General features: G+C 43.9%; 1 protein-coding gene across 1 annotated transcript in view; it reads right to left on the bottom strand.

The window, feature by feature from the left end:
• ADAM12 (ADAM metallopeptidase domain 12) overlaps positions 1-22,223 on the bottom strand; it is a 374,324-nt gene that overhangs the window by 133,084 nt on the left and 219,017 nt on the right. Inside the window, exon 4 of the mRNA XM_016919590.3 lies at positions 8,487-8,565. Within this exon, the coding sequence (XP_016775079.3) occupies positions 8,487-8,565 (79 nt within the window). The remainder of the gene's footprint in view (positions 1-8,486; positions 8,566-22,223) is intronic.

Raw genomic sequence — 22,223 nt, forward strand, 5'->3', positions numbered from 1 at the left:
CTGGCCTGCCCATTGCTCCTTTGTAATGTATTTTCCTACGATCTCTAGTAAATCTCCCTTTCTTTACCTACAACTGTCTTGGTAAATTCTTCTTACCCCCACGTCTCTGGCCCAGATAGTCACTGCGCACCTGCAACACTGCTTACACTTGATACACTTATGAGATGTGCGTGATCTCTGACTTTCCCCTTCCCTCCAGAATTATCTTTTCATCTCGATTAGATGCTTTCTAACTGTAATGAACTGTGGTTAACTCCTGATAGTCATCCACCCTGACGTGTTTAGTCCAAGCCAGTTGTAGAAGATACTATCCCTTTCTGACAATCAGTAGTTGCCATGGAAATGAATGGGATGTCACCCAAACAACACTTTTGGCCAAAATATTAGATTCTATCCTTACCTGATGGTCCAGCCTCAGTTCATCTCAGCTGGTCTCCTTTGAAACTATCAAAGCAAATGCTCTCTATTTTTTCCAGTGAGAAACATATACCACGAATGAAACATTTTTGGGTCCTGATCACGTCTAAGGGGAGACATGTTTCCTTCCTTTCATTCCGTGCACCTGGCCTCTGCTGCTATCTCCTCTCACCTGGGCTTCAGGCTGTTCCACAAGAGGCCCCTGCCTGACCCTGACAGAGCAGGGGACCCTCCCTCTCCCCTCCTGTTCCCTCTGACTACGACTTCATGCTGGAGTCAGCGGGTGCTTTTCAAAGCCCAAACATAGTCATGACACGCCTTGGGGAAGGCCTTTATTGACCTCCTAATGTTCCCCTATCACAACCAAGGCTATCACCATGGTCCTCAGGTCCTATATGCTATGACTTTCATCAGCTTCTAAACACTTCCTTCCTCTCCCCCGCCACCCCAAGTAAAACTCAGCATCAGCCTGGAACGTTTCTCCTCCTGTCCCCTGGTTCATGCCTCCTCAGCCTCCAGCTGTTGGTTCAAATGTTCCTTTCCCCATAAAGCCTTCCATGATCCCTCAGACCAGATTAGGGCCCCGTGGCCTTTCCTTTGGTGCACTTAGCCCAGATGTTAATTATTTGTGCTTACCAGGATAAGGGCAGTCTTCTTCCTCTAGCCTCCCTTCACCCATGGGCTCCCTTGTCTGTTTTTAATCCCTGCTGTATTCTCAGCGTAAGGGGGCATGTGAACAGGTCATGGTACCTGCGTAGTGCAGGTTCTTGGTTGACAAGATGCATGTAACAGACGAATGTATTCCCTCCAAAGCACTGACAGCATCTAGCCTTTTTGGGGACCTCTGCCAGCCTTTCAGAGCTGTCTTTTGGCATGTAAACAGCAGAAATGTCACGCGGATAGTCTCCCGCAGGCCTTATTAAAAGTAACAATATAAAACATAATCTCCCCTTAGATGTGGGCAGCAAAGGATAAAGCCACAAATATTTCATCCTGTCAGGACAGTCGAGAGAAAACATGTGATTAACTCCAAAACTAAAATCAGCCACTCTTCTGAGTCAACCAGCTTATACCAATTGTTGAGATATTTAAAGAAAAAAATAGCACTATACACTATAGCCAACAAAAAGTGGTTCTTATTTTATACATAACTTTAAATTTAGGAAAATTCCCTGTGTGCTGACTTGAGCAGAAGAGGAGATGAGTCAGCAAATTTCTTTTTGTTTTCCAGCCTGATTCAATAAAAACAAAACCCTAAAAGCTGCATCTGGGTCCTCACCACGAAAAACAATGCAAGGCCTCAGACTCTCCTTAAGGGGCTCCTGCTGGAAGGACCAGCTGTTCTGGGCTGTGGGTTTTAATTAGTGAACAACATTGTTCACTCCCTGTCTTTACCGTAACAAGGCTGACTGCTTGGAAAGGCATTCTAAGGAATGGGGGAAGGGAACTGCTGGGTTAAAAGAAAAGTCACCATTTTTCTAATTATAAAAGCAATATGTGCTTGATGCTTCTGGAGATTTGCGGGTGCCAATTAATCTAGCTTTCAGTTGCTTCCCCAGTGGAGATGATCCACAGAGTCAGATGAAGATCAAAATACAGCATCAGCTTAATGACTGCCAAAAAAGAGGCTTCTGGTATATTCTGGAGAGGATACTAGTTTAGGCCTAGACAGTAGAGAGGCTTCCTGCAATTTCCAACTTCCATCCTCCCCATGCCCCGACCTCTTTCCCCTTCTTCCCAGCCAAAGCCTCAGGACCCATCGTGGGGAAGCTAGAGATGAGGAACACTGCTGCCTAGAGGACTCCATGGAGGGAGGGAGGGGCAAGTCTCACCCACTACTGACCTCAAGGGCTGCCCAACACAGGGGCTGCAGCCACTCCGCAGTTAGCAGGGACCAGGGATTTTCAGGGCCTGTCTCCTCCCACCCTCTTCCCTGTAAAGAGACAGTTCCATGGGGAGGACCGGGGGAAGACGAGGGGAATGGAGCAGACATTCACCCTTTCACACAGTAACCACATGGAAAAGGAGGAGAGGGAAAATGTGAGCTCCTGCTCCTGTGCACATGTGAATCAGAGAACCCAGAAAAGCACAGAGTCCCGCACCACATGGAGACAAACACTATCAACGCCCTGGAGCCCTTCCATCCGGGCTGTTTACTAAGATGCCTGGATATATAGACTTCAGCTTTTGCAATCCAAGTCCCAAACAGACCTGGCAGTTGTTGAACCCCTGTTTCTCTAGTCCTCTATTTCTTCGTCTTCTTGCTTATTGCATTTTTCCTCCCAAGTGAGAAAAAGGGGAAAAAGTACTGTGATAGTGAATATTGAGTGTCAACTTGATTGGATTGAAGGATGCAAAGTATTATTCCTGGGTGTGTCTGTGAGGGTGTTGCCAAAGGAGATTAACATTTGAGTCAGTGGACTGGGAGAGGCCCACCCGTCCTCAATCTGGGTGGGCACCATCTAATCAGCTGCCAGCGCGGCTAGAATAAAGCAGGCAGAGGAATGTGGAAAGACTAGACTGGCTGAGTTTTCTGGCCTTTACCTTTCTCCCGTGCTGAATGTTTCCTGCCCTTGAACATCGGACTTCAAGTTCTTCAGCTTTTGGACTCTTGGACCTACACCAATGGTTTGCCAGGGGGTCTCGGGCCTTCAGCCACAGACTGAAGGCTGCACCATCGGCTTCCCTACTTTTGAGGTTTTGGGACTTGGATTGGCTTCCTTGCTCCTCAACTTGCAGATGGCCTATTGTGAGGCCTTACCTTGTGATCGTGTGAGTCTGTACTCCTTAACAAACTCCCCTTCATATATACATCTATCCTATTAGTTCTGTCCTTCAAGAGAACCCTGACTAATACTAATACAGATGCCTAAGAAAAAGAAAACTAGTAAGGGAGATTGTAACAGAATGCACAAAACTATTCAAATAACTTTGAATGCATATTTTACACATTCTAGAGATGTCTGTATTAGACAAGCACTGTTCACCATCATAGATCGTGGACGTTTGGAAGACCAGAGCCTATTGTTGTGGTATTTCTAAGATCTCTCTTTTCTGTTTCTTTCTGAAATAACTATTTACACTGTGGAGATAGCCTCAGTGCTGAGTCTGAAAATATATTTTAAATGAGATCTTAGGGGGGTAAAAGAGGACATAAACGTCAAATGTGAACTCATGGCCCTGCCCATCACTTATTTATGAAGTTGATCCACAGATCTTTACTTTAGGACTCCATCTTTCTCTGTACTCTAGGTTCTTATATATCCATCTGCCTACAGAAGACCTTTACTTGGCTGTCCTATGACAAACTCAACACAGACAAACCAAGACTCATCTCCTCTGCTTTCCAACCAACAACTGCTCCTTAATGGTACCAGTGAGAAACAAATTGCCCATCCAATGGCCTAAGCGGAAGGGAAAGTCCCACTGATGACACCTCCCCCACCCTCTATCCCCTGATCCTGTCTCCTTTGACTTCCCAAGCACTCTTGACTCTGGCCAATTGCTGACCATTCCAAGGCCCACCTCTGTAGGCAAAATTTTCACTAACTACAATGGGCCCATAAGAAATCTTCCTGTCTTCTGTCTACCAATATTCCTACCAATCTTTCTTCCATTCTGTCATCAGAGACCCTTTCTAAATCACAGAACTGAACAGGCCATTCTGCTGCATGAGAACTTCCTATGGCTCCCAAATTTCAACAGGTAAAGTTGAAATTCTTTAGTTATGGAAAGGTTTCATCCCCATCTTGGTCTTCTTCTTTGCCCACTTTTAAAGACCCAGATTAATGTTACTTCCTTAGTGAAATGGCCTCCAAAGAATTAAAATCAGCCACAATTAAAATACCACAGTGGTATTTTGTACACATCTCCTATTATAGTAATTACATTAAAACATGTTTTTTAAATGTCTTTAAAATGCTCTGTGCCTCTCAAGCAGAATTTATATGCTGAGGAATATATTTTAGTCAGCCTATCTCCCCATAGCCTAACAGTGTCTGCAAACAGGAGGTGCTAAATAAATGTTTGCTGAGTGAATAGATGAAGAAATGAATTTTACATGGCATCACCTAAGACAATGCAATGCTAGATGGATAATTTTATTAAAAATCTATTATATGCAAGATGCTATGTGAGGCTCTATGGGGTTAGGAAAGGGATAGATAGCATTCTCCACTCACAAAAGCTATTAAAATCACTATAAGAAACAGTATAGGTTATCACAGAAGAAATACTATCAGTTATAATACTTTTAATCTGAAGATATTAATGGATTAAATTACCTTAGTAGATACACTAATGTTGAACTATCCTTGCATTCCTCAGTTGAGTATAATTTGGTCAGAAGTATTTTTAAAATATGTACTGGATAGGGTTTGTAAAGTTTACTTAGGATTTTTGCAACTACGTCCATAATTGAAACTAGTCTGTAGGATTCATTTTGTGCATGCTCTTTTTCTTGTTTTAGAAGCTCCTTCCACACCCTCCTTTAAAAAAATTATTCTTTTTTTCTCAGGAACTATTTGTTTCTTATATGTTAGTTAAAACTCACCAGCTAAATCATTTGAGTCTGAGCTTATTTTTGTCAGTAAATATTAAAAATACTATTAAAAATTTAATTTCTTTATATAGTTATATTTAAATTTTCCTCTTTCACCTTGAACCAGGGTTAATAATTTTACATTTCTAAGAAAATAATTAGTATTGTTCACAACATTCTTGTGATTTAAAAAATCTCTGAATAAAAATATTTATATCCCTCTTTGCATTCTTAATATTATTTACTTGGGAATTCTTTCTTTCTTAATTTTATAAATGTTTTGTCCATTTTATGAATATTTTCAAAGCACCAGCTTTTGGTTTAATTCATCTTCTCTCTTGAGTTTTTTTTTTTTGGTCTTCCTTTTCATTAATTTCTGCTCATTTAAAAATCTTCATTTCTGAGAGAGGTATATTTAAATCTCCCACTCTGTGAATGTGTCCAGACATTTTCAGTGACTTGCTTTATGAATTAAGCTTATCAATTTTACATCTAGAGACTTTTCTTTTGAGGAAAAATTGTAAAATGCTGTCAGTATTGAAAGCTTTTTTGGTAACCTTCTAGGAACCAAACAAGTTTTAGCCCATAATGTCTAATCTTTAATGCTTTTTTGTTTTGTTTCGGATTTTAAGAAATCCTTTAATTAGGAGCTGGGCTAAAGCTTAGTTCTAGATGAATCTATAATTAGATTTAAAAGTTATATCTGGATTCTGCCATTTATTGCTTTATATATTTTGAGACAATTTTGCTAGCATATACAGTTTCAAAATTCTTTTACTACCTTTCTAAGTTGCTCCTTTTATCATTACAGAATTACCCCCTTTATCCCTATTAATGTCATTTTTGCCTTAAGGTCTAGCTTCTCTGATGTTACCACTGCAGCAGCTTTTTTTTTTTTTTTTTTTTTTTTGATTAAGATTTGTCTACAATATCTTTTCCCATTCCTTTTCTTAGTTCTCACAACCATTTTATATTTTGGGTGTGAATCTTGTAAAAATGATGTAGCTGGATTTTATTTTAAATTCTAAGAAGATTATGTTTTCATTTTTACATAGAGATTCCGTCTATTTACATATAATGAGATTAATATGTTGACTCATTTTTATCTTACTATTTTATGTTTTTCTATTCTTTAAATAGTTATACTTAAAATTGCAGGACACATTCTTATCAAAATCTAAAGTTAATCAGCATGTCTATTATTCTCCAGTACAATACAAATTCTTAAACCATTTTAAATCTATTAGCTCATCTGGTTTTAAACCATCCAAATTTGGTCACTGTTGCAACAGTCATTTTAAGAAGCTTATTTAAATTTATTCACATGCACTATTTTGCTTACTAGTGCCTCTGACTTCCTGTCCTTGCTGCTGGTGATCAGTTTCCTTCCTACTGAGCTATTCTTTGTTAGTTACCCTTTGGTAGATACCTTCGTTGGAATCTGAGGGTAGTAATTTCTCTCATCTTTGTATGAAAATGTCTATTTCATTTTTATTCTTACAAAATAATTAATGAATATAGGATTGAGACTGACAATAATTTCCCCTTAGCTCTCAAGTTTTAATTGCATAGTTACTAATGAAAAGTTTGTTGTTGGTTTAGTTGTCATTATTTTGTACAAATCTCTCTTTTGCCTCAAGTGGTTTTAAGAGTTCATCCTTGGTGTTCTGCATTTTCATCATAAGCTGTCCTGGAGTATGTTTAGTTTAGTTATTCCAAGTTATCCACCTCCTTGGTGGATTTCCTCAAGACTCATGTCTTTCCTCAATTCAGGGACAGGCTCGTCACACTCTGATTAAACACGGCTTGTTTCCTGTGTGTGTTTTTAAATTTTATGTATTTTCATTGTGGAATTTCTATTAGACCCATTCTGTTCTCTTTAATTTTTTTTCTCTGATTTTTCCATTATCTCTTATGTTCTCAGAAGTCCTGATTCTTGTTTCTCTTGTCTGCTGATGCTTGCGTACAATGGCTTTTTGCATTGTGTGGCTTGTAATTTTGATTTGGGGCTCATCTTTAATATTTTTATTACTTTTTCTTCCATGAGGGCATCTCATGTTATCTGGGTTATAGAAATATTCCTACAGAACTATTTTGGGTTGGCTTATGTCTGGGCCCATGGGAGTTTCACTGATGTGGGACCAGTTTTGAGGTCAATATCTTGACTGGGAATTCCATTCCTACGCTGGTATTAAAAATTTGGACACAGGCCCAGACTATTCCCAACATCCACACATGAGACTAACTGGAGTTTCAATGTCTTCATTTTTTATGAAGTCTTTTTTCAATCCAAGACACCTGGCAAACAATTCTTCCTCCCAGCCCCCATCCCTGGATTGGAAGAGTTCTTTTTGTCTCTTTTTCACAGAGGAAAGCAGCTCTCCTGGGGATCTGGCTTTTGTGGGATTCTCAGTTGCAGGCGGTTACTTCTCTTTTTCCAAACCCAAGCACCAGGCCCTCTTTCTGGGTCTTGAATAGTCCTTTGGTGAGCCCCAACTCACCAGCCAGTGCTCAGGAATAACATCCCCTCTTTGTTTCTGCCTCTTGGGGATTTTGCTGACTCTCTTTTGAGCTTGACCAGGCATTAGCAAAAATTCTTAAATGTTTATATTTTATCCTGGATTTCCATGTGTTTTCTTTGGGCTGGGAGAGCTATAGCAGCTCATTCCACCAAGTTCCTGGAAGGCTGCAGGTATCAGCTTGCAAGTGCCAAGTGTCAAACAAGTGATAAAGAAAAGTGTTGGTGTCATGCAGAGAAGGGAGGAATCACTGCAGACAATAATGGCTACTTGACAAGCTTCAATGATAAGGGAGAAGCATAAAGCCTGCCTCAAAAGCTCATCCTTTTTAAAATACCCACAGCTCTTTAAAACAAGTAACCTTCCTCCTTCCCAGAGGGCAGCGACTCTGTCCTATTCTCTCTGAATCCCCATATTCACATGTGGGACAGATCATGGAGAGTACACAGTAAACATTTGTTAAAGCAACAAATGAAGTGAGCATTTTGTCCAGGACACAGCTAAAAGTTCAAATACCAGAAACACTGCCTGAGAGGGGATAAATGTCATGTTACAGTAACACCCACGATATAGAATCGTATCCACATTGTGGATACATTCAGAATAGGTTAAGCAGAATCAGTTTTCTTTTATAGTTCTTTAAGGCACCTCAGAGTTTAATGTAGCCAAGTTCAGTCCAGGCATGGCTGCCTTCCAAGCCATCTCTAACTGGCTAGGTTTTCTAAAAAGGATTTGCCCAAATGAGGATCCATAGTCCTTGGAAGGTGGTTTCAAGGTTCAGCTCTGCCATAAAGCCATTCCCTCAAGGGCTGTCCGTGCACATACCTGGCCAAGGCTGGTGTTTTGGATTTACAGTAGAACGCCTACCACTAAGGGACACACCAGCGCTTCTTGGGGGGGCCTAAGTTAAGAATCTGGGCATGTGATTTTGCTCCGAATAAAATGGCTACAAAGTTTAAGCACAGATCTAATGGTGTAAGATTATGGTGATCCCAACGTGCCAGAATTACCGTGTAATTTCGAGCGAGGGAGACATCAGTACCGTCTTGCAGATAGTGGGTTTCCGTGAAACTGCTGGCAATGAGACCTCTGCGGAAAAATAAAAACACCATAAAAAGATGAGTGCAGAATTGCATTGATACATTGTTGTGAATGTCTAGGCTATAGGGTAGCAAGATTGTGACCTCCTTTTTTTTTTTTTTTTTAACAGATAATCCAAGGAAGCTCCCATTAGGGCCTTCCCAGTTTAGGTTCTCCGGGGAGAATTCAGAGGAGACTCAGACAACAGAGTCAGATATGCATCCTCGGAACAATAGCCCACACACTCAATGTGGAACCCTCCCTCTCTCCCTTCCTCCCACCTCATTCCTTCATGCACACACTGGGTGCACACACTTGCAAACGCACACATTTGTCACACACATATACTCTTCCATGAATAGTACAGGCAGATTTCCAATTTGGGAAAATCTCCTGCTTGGAAGTCACAGTCTCCACCAACTGGAATCAATGGTTGAACCACCCGCTGGGAAAATCATTCTGATCCGCAGCAGTGCCCCTGCTGGCTCCCCCGCAGGTGAGAGAACCGGCTGAAAATATTGAAATGTCACAGAAGAGAACAGAACAGCAATGAAATGCTAAAAGCAGCGATGTATGTATGAGGTGAGGAAAAATGATTTTGCACACCCTGAAATATTGAATTTCTAAGATAAATTGAAAGGGGGAGGAAACCCCGTTTATGCTAACTATTAATAAAACTGTATGCAGTCTACCAGAACTTCATTAAAGATTGCAAAGCATGGGTTACTTAGATTTTAAATTATTTTCCAATGTCTTACATAACATGCACTATTTTATCCTGTTCAACACAACCACAGGAAGTATTTCCTGTGTAACTACTGCTGCCAGGTGCTAGCTGCTGGGATACAAAGACAAGTAGGAACAGCCCCCATCTTGATGACACCATGAGCTGGTAGGGTGATGGGTGACACAGAATCCAGTGTGAAGGGAGCGATCACAGAGTAGAAACAGAGTCCTTCTGAGGCAGGAGAGTAAGGTCTGGCGGCAGGGAACAAAGGTCGATTCATGCTGACTTTCTAGAACTAAGTCAAACGGAAACACTTCAGCTATGACAGGAAATATCCTCTCCATTTACATAGGGCGTACAGCGATTAAATGACTTTGTAACTTTACCCCATCCCCTTCATTTACATAGGGCGTACACGAAGTAACCAATGGAAACCTCTAGAGGGTATTTAAATCCCAGAAAATTCTGTAACGGGGATCTTGAGCACCTATGCTTGGGCCCCCTCACACCCTGAGGAGCGTAATTTCATTTTCAATAAATCTCTGCTTCTGTTGCTTCATTCTTTCCTTGTTTTCTTTGTGCATTTTGTCCAATTCTTTGTTCAAAACACCAAGAACCTGGACATCCTCCAGCAGTAACACTTCTGGGTGCGTGGATGTGCTTTGGGTGGAGCATCCTGCAAGGGAAAGGCTTTGCATAGGGATCCGACAACTACTGGGCCCTAACGATGGAGCAGGAGTCGGCCGGGCCCAGGACGGGGTGGAAGGAGAGGGGAAATCCTGGCAGATAATGTCAAGGTCAGGGCCTGAAAGGCCTGGAGTCTGGGGAGCTGGGCTGGTGGAAGACACAGAAAGGCTCTAAACAGAACCTGGGTTTTCTATGTCTGGACAACAGGGAGTCAAGAGTTGCTTTAAATACTGAAGTTTGTGGATGGTGAAGGTGCTGCCTGCCCTCTCCTGTCTTCAGAGGAAGACACTCTCCACTCTTCACACCGTTTGGTTCTGTTGGGTGGGGGAGGGCTCCTCCACTCTTGATCCGGAGATGAACACGTGACCCAAGCTAAGCCCATCACAAATCTTCCCTACAGCATGTTGAGCTGGGATGTCTGGGAATGACGTCTTTCTTCTCTGTTCTCAAGGCTCTGAGAATGTGGCCACCATCTCCATCCTGGTCCCTTACTTCAGGAGAAAGCTAGTCAGAGAGAACAAAGCTGTCACCCTCAGGCAGGGACAAAAAGGCAGGGAGAGGGAGATGGACCTGTTGCCCATGGGGCCTACTCTGCCTCTCCTCCTCCTCTTAAGTCCCTCTCTTCTGCCTACGCTGGCTGGAGCTGGGTTTTGCAACCAGAGTCCTGATCAGTATGGCAGGGAAGGAAAAGCAGCGGGAATATGCAAATGTCAGAGATGAGAAGCACTTCCTTACACAGTCAGAGTTCTTAGACCTGCTCCCAGCCAAGTTCAGAACTGAGAGTCAGCTCCTTGTTTTACATGGATTGCAATATGTTGAGGATATGCCTGGCTTAAATCAGTTAGACCCCGATGGCAGGTCTCCGCTGCAGTCTACTTAACAGCGAGTGTTTGAGAGAGTGTGCGGAAAACATAAAACACAGACGGGCCCTCACACTCACTGGCAAAGGCATGTGGGCCTCCCAAGTGCTGCCCCTCACTCTCCTCAGCAGTGCACATGTCGTGCCAGAGAAAGTTGCCCTCCTTGGCAGCGTTGAGCTCTGAAACCCCTGTCTTCTAAGCTCACCTCCTCTGAGCTGCCAGAGGGGCTTCCTGGGCAGGCTCATTCACTGGGCATCCCGGCCCTGTCACGCAGTCAGGAGCAAAGGAGAGGAAGAGGGGAAGGAGAGCAGGCAAGGCAGTGGGAAGGTGACAGGGCCCTGAAGAGAAGAGTGTGAAGAAGGGGTAGTCCTTAGTCACAGGCAGAGAGCTCCAGGAGGGTGGAGGAGTCTGGTGACCTTGACAATGGAGATGCAGCAGGTGAGCCCAGGTCAAGGTGACAGGCGAGTTGAACGAATGTTCCACAGCACAGTTCCAAAGGGAAGCAGAGAGGCGGGATGTGAAAACCAGAGATGGGGACTTGAGGGGAATAACTGGAGGGATGGGGCTGAGAGGGGACATGGGCGAAGCTGCAGAGGAACAGGCAGAAGGATGCAGAGCACAGAGGGATACACACAACACAGGACAATGTGCAGAGCACGGGGTAATGCACACAGCACGGGAGAAAGCACAGAGCACAGGGAGAGAATGCACAGAGCACCGGGAGAGGAGGCACAGAGCACAGGGGGAGGCACAGAGCATGGAGGGGAGGATGCACAGAGCATGAGGGATGCACAGAGCATGGGAAGATGCACAGAGCACAGGGAGGATGCACAGAGCACAGGGGGAGGCACAGAGCATGGAGGGGAGGATGCACAGAGCATGAGGGATGCACAGAGCATGGGAAGATGCACAGAGCACAGGGAGAGGATGCACAGAGCACAGCGAGGATGCACAGAGCACAGCGAGGATGCACAGAGCACAGGGAGAGGATGCACAGAGCACAGGGAGGATGCACAGAGCACGGGGAGAGGATGCACAGAGCATGGGGAGAGGATGCACAGAGCACGGAGAGAGGATGCACAGAGCACGGGGAGGATGAACAGAGCACGGGGAGGATGCACAGAGCATGGAGAGAGGATGCATAGAGCATGGGGCAGGGATGCACAGAGCATGGGAAGATGCACAGAGCATGGGGAGACGATGCACAGAGCACGGGGAGGATGCACAGAGCACAGGGAGAGGATGCACAGAGCATGGAGAGAGGATGCACAGAGCATGGGGCAGGGATGCACAGAGCCCGGGGTGGGGATGCAGAGAGCAGAGGCGGGGAGGATGCAGAGAACATGGGGCGGGGATGCACAGAGCATGGGTTGGGGGATGCACAGAGCACGGGGAGAGGATGCACAGAGCATGGTGGGGAGGATTCGCAGAGCATGGGGGTGGGGATGCACAGAGCACGGGTGGGAGGATGAGCAGAGCCTGGAGTGGGGATGCACACAGCACGGTGGGGAGGATGCGCAGAGCACGGGGAGTAGATGCACAGAGCACGGTGGGGAGGGTGTGCAGAGCATGGGGAGAGGATGCACAGAGCATGGTGGGGAGGATGCACAGAGCATGGAGGGGGGATGCACAGAGCATGGAAGATGCAGCTAAGGATGCACACAGCCTATTCTCTACTGAGCCAGAACCCATAGTGGCCTCAATAGTCTTAAAAAAGAGCACACGGCTGGGCACAGTGGCTCACGCCTGTAATCCCAGCACTTTGGGAGGCCAAGGCGGGCAGATCACGAGGTCAGGAGATCGAGACCATTCTGGCTAATACGGTGAAACCCCGTCTCTACTAAAAATACAAAAAAATTAGCCGGGCATGGTGGTGGGTGCCTGTGGTCCCAACTACTCAGGAGGCTGAGGCAGGAGAATGGCGTGAACCTGGGAGGCAGAGCTTGCAGTGAGCCGAGATCATGCCACTGCACTCCAGCCTGGGCAACAGAGCGAGACTCCATCAAAAAAAAAAAAAAAGGAGCACACTTGACCAGCTTAAATATTACAGAGAAAGGAAAGGAAGAATTTAATGTAGATTAAGTTATATTAATTATTACTTATATTATTTACTATGTACTTGTACTTCTATCACATCCTTTATTAATATTTTAGCAATTCAGGTCTTAACAATGTTGAAATCTTATTTGAATGAACAAGGTATACAGATACCTAATATTAAGGGGAGTGATGGGTGCAGACATTTGTAGAACAAAGATACATCATTCGAAGGCTTCTGACCAGGCTTAACTGAAAGCTGGTTTGGACAGATGGCCAAGGAGAAAAGTCATTTTACGTATGAGGGAGAGAAAAATCCATCAGGAAAGCTGGGGATTAGAGAAAACGAGCTTTTGATAGACAACTGTCAGCAAACTGGAGGACAGAGTAATTTTAGGGTTAAACAGCAGTAAAATTAATTAGAAGGTTTTGAAATGTGACTCAGAACAGCAATACAAAGCCCTAAAACTACCCACTGCTCCTCATCATCATCCAAGTGTCATTGGAGCTAAGCAGAAATACAACCACAGTCATGCTTGGAGCTCTGGAGAGTTCTTAAGCACTGTGTTATGTCTTCTCTTGTCTAAGGAGAGTGGAACAGGGGCTTGTGCTTACAGCCCTGACCATGTCCCACTGCTGCTGAGGCACTAAATGATATGTTCCTTTTCGAGTTTTTCTTACGCAGTCTGGAAAAGAAATGTTGATTTACAGATAAGATGCAGTCATACCACATGTGTACATTGTATATTCTCAAGATATTTTGAAGGCAAGAGAGGGGAAGGGGAAGGGAAAGACAGGAACAGGAGGAAAGCCAGCAAAAATTCATGCTCAGCATACAACAGAGTCTCGCAAAATGCAGGCGGTGAATGTTACGTGCGCTCACCACAAAAATGGTAACTGGGAGGTAATATATTTGTTTATTAGCTAGATTCAACTATCTCCTTCAAAACAACATGGTGTGCCCAACAAAAACACGCAATGATATGTCCATTTAAATAGCTAAATACCTAAATAGATACCAACTCCCCCCTCTCCAAAAAAAAAGCCCCAAACTGAAGATGGGCTTTCTGTTGATCAGCCCCAGTGCTATGAGCTGGAAAAACAGGCAGCTTCCTTGGTTTTCTTTGAGGGGTTTGAATGAGAGATGGAGGGAAGCAATGTGACCTGATATCTGAACTCCTTCCCAGCTCTCCCTTCCAGGAATCTGTGCTTCTGCAGCCAAGACTCCAGGTGTCATGCGCTCTACACCCTTGGGAATGAACCCACCATGCAGGGCTTTGTGTGCCCCTGCTCCCTGCTCTGACTTCCTCAGGTCCTGCTTGGAGATCATGCTGCCGTCCCTGCTAAAACTCTTTAGTGTCTTCCTGTTGGCCCTGGGGTGAAATCCCAACGCCTCCCGATGGCCTCCGAGGTGCTTGCAACCTCATGCTGCCCACCCTCCCACCACACTGTGCTCACTTTTCCCTCTAGCTCATGCTACTCTAGCCAACACTGGCCTCTGGTTGGTTCTAGAACATTCCAGACCCTCTCCCTCGGAGGGCCATTGCACCTGCTGTGCCCGTGTCTGGAACATTCTTTACGTGGCTTTTCATGTAGCCAGCACCTTTTCATCCTTCTGCTCTTGGTTTCAGTGTTGTCTCCCCAGAGGGTCGTCTCCTGATCTCTTATCTAAAGCAGCCCCATCACCACTATTAGCCCCCATCGCAGTCCTCCTTTGGTTTTCTGCCTGGTATTCCTATTTTGTTTATGCGTCTCCTTACTTATTTATCTCTACCTTCAAGAATGTGAGCCACAGGAGGGCTCCTTGGTCATCGCTGTATTCCCTCAGTTCCAGCCCTGCAGAGAGCCTGCACCTCCTCCTGGCTGTAAGCATTAATAGCTGCTAAACACTCACCCTGGTCCAGGTACTGTGCTGAGCCCCTGATATCTCATTTAATCCATAAATTATCTGGCCCATGGATATTATTTTTTTAATCCCTATTTAAAAGAGGAAACCAAGACACAGCAGGGTCAAATGACCTGCCCAAGGTCATGCCATCCATGACAGTGTCCGGGTGGTTTTGCTTTAGAATTTGTGCTCTTAACCACTGTGTGGCGCTACCAGACCTTACAGGATGGTCAAGCAATATTGACGGAGTGTTTGCTGCAGGTGCTGTGCTAAGTGCTGAATACATTACGTGTTGAGCAGATGAATACGTGAAAGAATAAGTGAATTTGAGGAGCATGCGGCAGGCACTGCCCCTTTTGCTTCAGGCTTTCTGCTCCTTCCTGGGTGATACACGTCCCACATCTTTCTCCAGCACCATGACTTGCCAGGGAGCATGGATGAAACTGAGAAGGCACTGGATGGAGGTTTTCTAAGATGTGTGCCTAATTTAAAAGGGGCCGGGAGTCAAAGTCCCCTGGAGAGAACTAAGGGGGGTGGATGGACAATGGCAATATTGGAAATGTGACAGCAATGGCCTTGGAGCCTGCAGATTTCCCCAAAGAGAAAATCCAATTAGATGGACTATCTTATGTCAGCAAATGAAAACAGAAGGTGAATGCATAATTTCATGAGAACATTCTTTTTCTCTGCTTATTAGATTAGGTGATCTAACAAGGCACTCTGCTTCTCTCAATACCAGGAAGTAAAATGCATTTTAACTGTGCCAGGAGTTGATTTTGCTATTTGCCATTCATTGTGGGATGACACGTGACACCTAAATATTCTCTCATTTAAACAATATCTAGCATGCTGCACAATGGGAATAAGATGCTCCAGGAGGCCCCACTGGTGAAGGACACAGACCCAGAGTGGTCAGGGCTCCATGACAGGGACACGCCCAAAGCACTGCTGGAGCCCCAGGAAAGGCTTCCAACCCAGAAGTCAGCCTGGGGAGGGGGTGCCCAAGGGAGCCGGGAAAGACGGGGAAGAATGAGCTGGGCTGGTGGGGAAAAGGTGAGGAGAGGAATGGGAAATGGGGAGGAGAGCATTCCAGCGAGAGGGGACTGCATCCTCAAAGGCACGGGGGTGCAGAAACAGCATGCTAGCAGGCAACGCGCAGAGGGGAGGGGAAATGACACGGATGCCACGTGGTCAGGGCGCAGGGCCTGAGGCAGGGAGACCCGCTGCTGCTGAGACAGGCAGGCTGGGACAGAACCTACATGCTGCCCAATGCTGCTGACTTTATCCTGTGCCATGCAGAGCCGCCAAACACGGAAGGGACCTGAGCAGACACGAGCTTCAGAGCCACAGGTGGTTCTGACAGCCACACGGATGAGACTTGGAGGGGAAAGAGAAAAAAACAGGCTCCAGGAAGGTTAGCAAGGAGGCTGGTGTGAGCGTCCATACAGAGCACCAGGCCAGGACACAACTGGATGGGAAATTCAGGGGGGCCCAGAATCAGGAACTGCGTGACAGACTGAGGACTCTTGCGTGATGTCAACAGAGATGGGTGACTTATAAAGGAGAGAAGAGACATGAGTTCAGTCTTAGCCATGGATGTAGTTTAGATACTTGTCCCCACTCAAATCTCACATTGAATTGTAATCCCCAAAGCTGGAGGTGGGGTCTGGTAGGAGGTGTTTGGATTGTGGGGGCGGATCCTTGATGGCTTGGTGCTGTCTTCGTGAGAATAAGTTTTTGCAAGATCTGGTTATTTAAAAGCATGTGGCACCTCCTCCTCCCACCCCTTCCTCTCACTTTCTTCCGCTTTCATTATACGAGGTACATGCTTTCACTGCACCTTCCACCATGACTGCAAGCTTTCTGAGGCTTCCCCAGAAGCTGAGCAGATGCCGATGCTATGCTTCCTGTAAAGCCTGCAGAACCGTGAGCCAATGAAACCTTTTTTCTTTATAAATTACCAAGTCTCAGGTATTTCTTCATAGCAATGCAAGAATGTCCTAATCCAGCCATGCTCAGTGCTGAGAGCTGTTCTCTTTCTTGGACACGTCATGGGAGCAGGTGACTCCTACGGTTTGGAGACACATGGTGTCCACCCTCATTTAGAGAGGACAAGTAGACTCCCATCCTTTTTGGCCGAGTACTGTATTTTCTGATTTCAAAATCTTTGGATATACTGGCTGAAAACGAGTATTTAGAATTTGCATGAAAATATTACCATGTAGGTAAAGTTCTTCCTGATAAAATTTCCTGCATTTCTGAAATGATTTGAGTATTGACTCAAAACATGAATGACCTCCAAATTGCTTTCAGATCAATATTGAAATTATCCAACTTTAACTTTACCCTTATATAATTTAGTTACACAGTTTGAATGAGATGGATTTCATTAAGATAACATATGTTACACTCCAAAGCATGGGAGAGCTGAAAGAAACCCCCCGGCCCCAGAAGTGAATCAGCCTTTCTCTTGTGTTCTGCCAGGATTCTGTAATAAGACTTTCCCTATTCGGCCTTATTTCTTGTTTACTTGTCTTCCTCCCACACTGGGTTGAGCTAAAAAGCAGAAACAACACCTCTAAACCTAGCACAATGCCTAGCATAGAAGAAGTGCTTCGTAAATAAACGAATGAGAAACTGAATCATTATCATAGAAACGCAACCCAATCTGGATAGAATGTGTCGGAACTAATTGGATCAATTAAAAATAAAAGAAATATGCTTCAAATTGCTTACACTGATCATACAGGGGGTATGGGGTGGGGACAATCTCATTCATTCCTTCATTATTTCAAGAATTCTGAATGTTCTCCGGTCATCCAGATCAATGCTGACAACATGTTATCAATTTCAAACTGCTTAAATGAGGGAAACAGGGAAAGAAAAGTAAGAGATTGGCATCAATTACTTAGAATATGAAAAAACTCATTGATGACATGTCAACTTTTTCCTATTATTTCTTTGAAGACCATACGTATTGTTGGAGGGTTTAATTATTCTGTACAGCATATTCATGCCATGCCAAAGTGTCACAAGACAGTTCTTGTTTGTCAATTAACACCAGCGGGCAGTATAGATACTCTTTGCAATTAAATCATGCCAGGCAATGTAGGCTTCAGTGATTTCTTCTTCCTGGTAGATCCATTTGGTATTCGAACAAAGCATCCAACCGAGTTTTTTGCTGAAGATTTACTTTATCATGTCATCATTCCACAAATTACAAAATCATTCATATATAAATTTGGGTAATGGATTTCTTTTATTAGAATGTGGAAATACAGCTACAAATACTTTCATATGTGGGACTAAGGGCCAGGAGCTTTAACAAAACATAGCACCCAATAAAGATCATAATTAAAAATCATGATCAGGATTTTCCAAGTTACTAAAATGATATCCTTTAATGAAAACTGTCTATTCCACAATCACAGGTAAATAAATATAGAGAAAAGATCTGGAGGGCAAACGGTATGCACCCAGACCGGACCCTGCATCCTCTGAAAACACTCACTCTGGTTTTCAGCAGAAACTCTAGACTAGCTGGAATCATGAAGATCTTCATGCTGCTATCATTGGCTTTTCTGGACTATTTTATGAAAAGATCAGACAGTTGAAAGATTCTCTGTAAAACCAGTGTACTGAGGTATAAAATAAGAGGAGAAAAATGAAAAAGAAGTATCGAAGACATCTGGTATTTCTCACATCTCAACTTTGCTCAAACTTCTTTCAGAACTTTATCTTTGCAAATATTTATGCTTCTTTTTTATGGCAGAAGTTATCACAGCCTGGTAAATAACTCATGGTCTGGGTTCTCATCTTAAAGAATGAAAGCAAAGCATCGCGGCCACCACCCTCAATGCCTTGCCCTCATCATCTCGCCATCTTCCTCCTGCCCCTGTTCATTGTTTGCTCACAGGGTGTCAGGCCTTGGGGCATTCACTTTTTTTTTTTTTTTTTTTTTTGAGACTGAGTCTCTCTCTGTCACCCAGGCTGGAGTGCAGTGGTGTGATCCCAGCTCACTGCGACATCCACCTCCCAAGCTCAGGCAATTCTCCTGCCTCAGCCTCCGGAGTAGCTGGGATTACAGGCACACACCATTACGCCTGGTTAATTTTCTGTAGTTTTAGTACAGATGGGGTTTCGCCATGTTGGCCAGACTGGTCTTGAACTCCTGACACCTATCTCAGCCTCCCAAAGTGCTGGGATTACAGGCGTGAGCCACGGTGCCCAGCCGGGGGCATTCGCTTTTGATACGCACTTCCTTACTTTATCTTGAAAGAGACTCTGCAGGGTAAGGACTGTAATTGCCTGCTTGATAAGGAAGAGGAAGCACTCAGAGAGGTTAAGTGACTTGTCCAAAGCCACACAGCTGAGCCCTGGAGACTAAACTTGACTCTATTTAGCTCCAAAGACCACCTGTTCCTAACCACTGGTGGACACTGCCTTCCCAGGAAGCAGCATCAGCATATGGTTCTGACGGTCTGAAAAATAAGCAGCAACAAACCAAATTCCGTGTTTTTCTGAAATATTTTTTCCTCCATGTTGGAAGAGACACTTGAAAATGGTGCTACGCTATTTCTCTTCACACGCAATTCAATTTTGTTACAAAATCCAAATTATTTTTGGATATAATTTCAGTATTTTGGGATCCTAACTATTTAAACTGTACATCTGTAAGAACAATGGAGCACGTACATTCCATTTTTCTTTTATTATTCTCCATTTACTAAAAGATTCAAAATGATCAAAACAACTTTTGTTTTCCCCTGGAATAAAAAAAGCTTCCTTTGCCCAGCTCTTTCTCATTTAGTTTCACAAACTATATTAAATAGAACTGTTGATACAGCATTTTGGAAGCTGTAGGGGACAACAAAGTTTCCTGCAAAATAACTTCTTAATATACTGCTTCACTATAAGTCACAAATACACAGAATTTTGGGTCCAATCATGTGACACACTGAGACATGCTGTTATAATTGTCTTTTGGGACTGTTCAGATGAGCCTATCTGTTCATGAGCGAAGAGTTCACAGACAGCCTTTTGGACTGCTGCAGACTCAGTGGAGGTCTCTATAAGAACAGGAGGGCTGACTTGTCAACTGGCTGAAATGTATGAGCAGGTGGAAACTGATGGGTTTCCACCTTTGCAGCTCTCCAGCTGGCATGAGACTCAGTCTTAAGGCTTTGGGCTGTTTTCTCCCCTTTCAAATGACTAGATACAGTTTGCAAGTCTTGGATGAGGACTTACATACCATTTCAGGCAGGTTTCTTTTTTTTTTTGTTTTTTGTTTTTTGTTTTATTTGAGACGGAGTCTCGTTTTATCACCAGGCTGGAGTGCAGTGGCGCGAGATCTCGGCTCACTGCAACCCCCGCCTCCCGGTTCAAGTGATTCTCCTGCCCCAGCCTCCCGAGTAGCTGAGACTACAGGCATGTGCCACCACACCCAGGTAATTTTTATATTTTTAGTAGAGATGGGGTTTCACCATATTGGCCAGGATGGTCTCCATCTCTTGACCTTGTGATCCGCCCGCCTCGACCTCCCAAAGGCATGAGCCATCATGCCCGGCCTCAGGCTGTTTTTAATGTGTCATGATTGCCTTCCTAGTATGAGATCTATCAAGTTTCAGTAGCACAATTTTAAGAAAAAAAAATGGGGCCTCAGACACAGGGGAAAAGTTGTAAACCTGATAAACGATTACTTCCACTGACAGTAAAGCCCCACGCCCACTTCTCTCAGAATGAATCGCAAGGGTAGATTTAGTAGGTCAGCTTACGTTGCATTCTTCAAACGTTTCTACCAACACAGGTAAAACAGTCATTTCTCTTAAACTTCAAAATTTTCCTTCTTCTTTTAAGAAACCAAGAGTTGGCTGTAACAGTAGCAACAGCATCAGTCACTAAGTAGCATCAGTCACTAACGTTCATTTGAGCTCTTCCTAAGCAAAGGCACTTTACGTGTATTTTTAAATTTAACTTTTACAACAATTTTGGCAGGTAGGTACTTATTTGTATATGAGACACTGGAGGCAAAGAGAGGTTAGGCAACTTTGCCGGGGTCACACAGCTGGCACTGTGTAGGTATTTCGACTTCAGAGCTCTTATTGCTATGCTTATACAACTTCTATTTCCTCTTAATCTGACTTTTGCCTTTTCTGCCCATATTCCTTTAAAGGGACAACTATACTTAATGTAGCAATCTCTGTCTTTGAAAGAAATTATAAAGAATTTGGAGTGAATTGGGTGAATCTATTTCCCACTTATTGCCATGGGTCAAAACTGAAAGGAACAATGAGGAACTGCATAAATCAGGATTCTGTTTGCCTCTAGTGTGGAGAATAATCACCTTAGTCATTTTATGTGTATCAGTTCATACTATTCCATGCGTAAAGGTGCATGAAATATTCCATAATGCGAGTGAACGATCAAACCCATTTATATTTATTCATTAGTGCCACATACCACCCGCAAATAGTCTATAGACTAGAAGCAAAGTGAACCTCGAATTCATTTTCTAATTGCCCTTCTTGCCCTGGACTGCAAGTGGTATTTATTAGCCACTGCTCATTAAGCATCCACATGGACTATGATGTGGGAGGCCATGTGACAACTGGTGAGTCTTTAAATCTTTATAATGACACTATGAGTTGGTATATGGCCATTTTATAGATATAGGAATTGAGGCTCAGAAGTGTTAAGAAATGTGTTCAAGGCCACACACTCTTACAGCAGCAATGGGCTTGGGTTGTCACATGCTAACATATCTTACACCCAGCCCTTGGCCATATGCATGTTGGATAGAAAAGCATACCTTTCTCCCTTCCTGTCCCAGAAAATTCTTGGTTGATTATTTTAAGGAATGTATTTACCTAACTGATTAACTGAACCTCATGTACAAAAATATTCAAGTGGAGAGAGGTGCCTTTTCAGCTGGGCTAACTGGTGGGGTCTTTCTTACTCACTTCTGAGGCCAGTTCCTGGCTCCGAAAGGCTTTCAGTCAGTATCTGCAGAATGTTTGGGCTGATACATTTCTCAGTAATAAAATGTGGACAAGAAGACCAATCTACCTTCAAAATATATCTCTAGCAGTAGTATAGCAACAGTGGTTAAGAACAAATCTCATTCTGCCATTTTCTTCTTTTATGACTTTGAACATGAAATCCGACCTCATGCTGGAGTTTCCTCATATAAAATGAGAATGATAGTGCCTGCCTCACAGGGACACTATATGGGAAGTTAATATATGCTATAGATGATAAACATGCCGAACCCATATTATGTACTCAGCAAATGGAAGCAATTATTATTATTAATAAGTCCGCTGGCTTCCATTCGTCTCACCTACCATTTCTCCGGTCCCAGCCACCATTTCCCCTCACCTAACCTTCCATAGTAGATTAGCCAGACTCCTGTTTTCACTCTTGAAACATTTAGGTCTGTTTTTCATACACCAGCCAGTGTGAAGTTTTT

The sequence above is a fragment of the Pan troglodytes genome, chromosome 8 (genome assembly GCF_028858775.2).
Source record: "Pan troglodytes isolate AG18354 chromosome 8, NHGRI_mPanTro3-v2.0_pri, whole genome shotgun sequence".
Lineage (NCBI taxonomy): Eukaryota > Metazoa > Chordata > Mammalia > Primates > Hominidae > Pan > Pan troglodytes.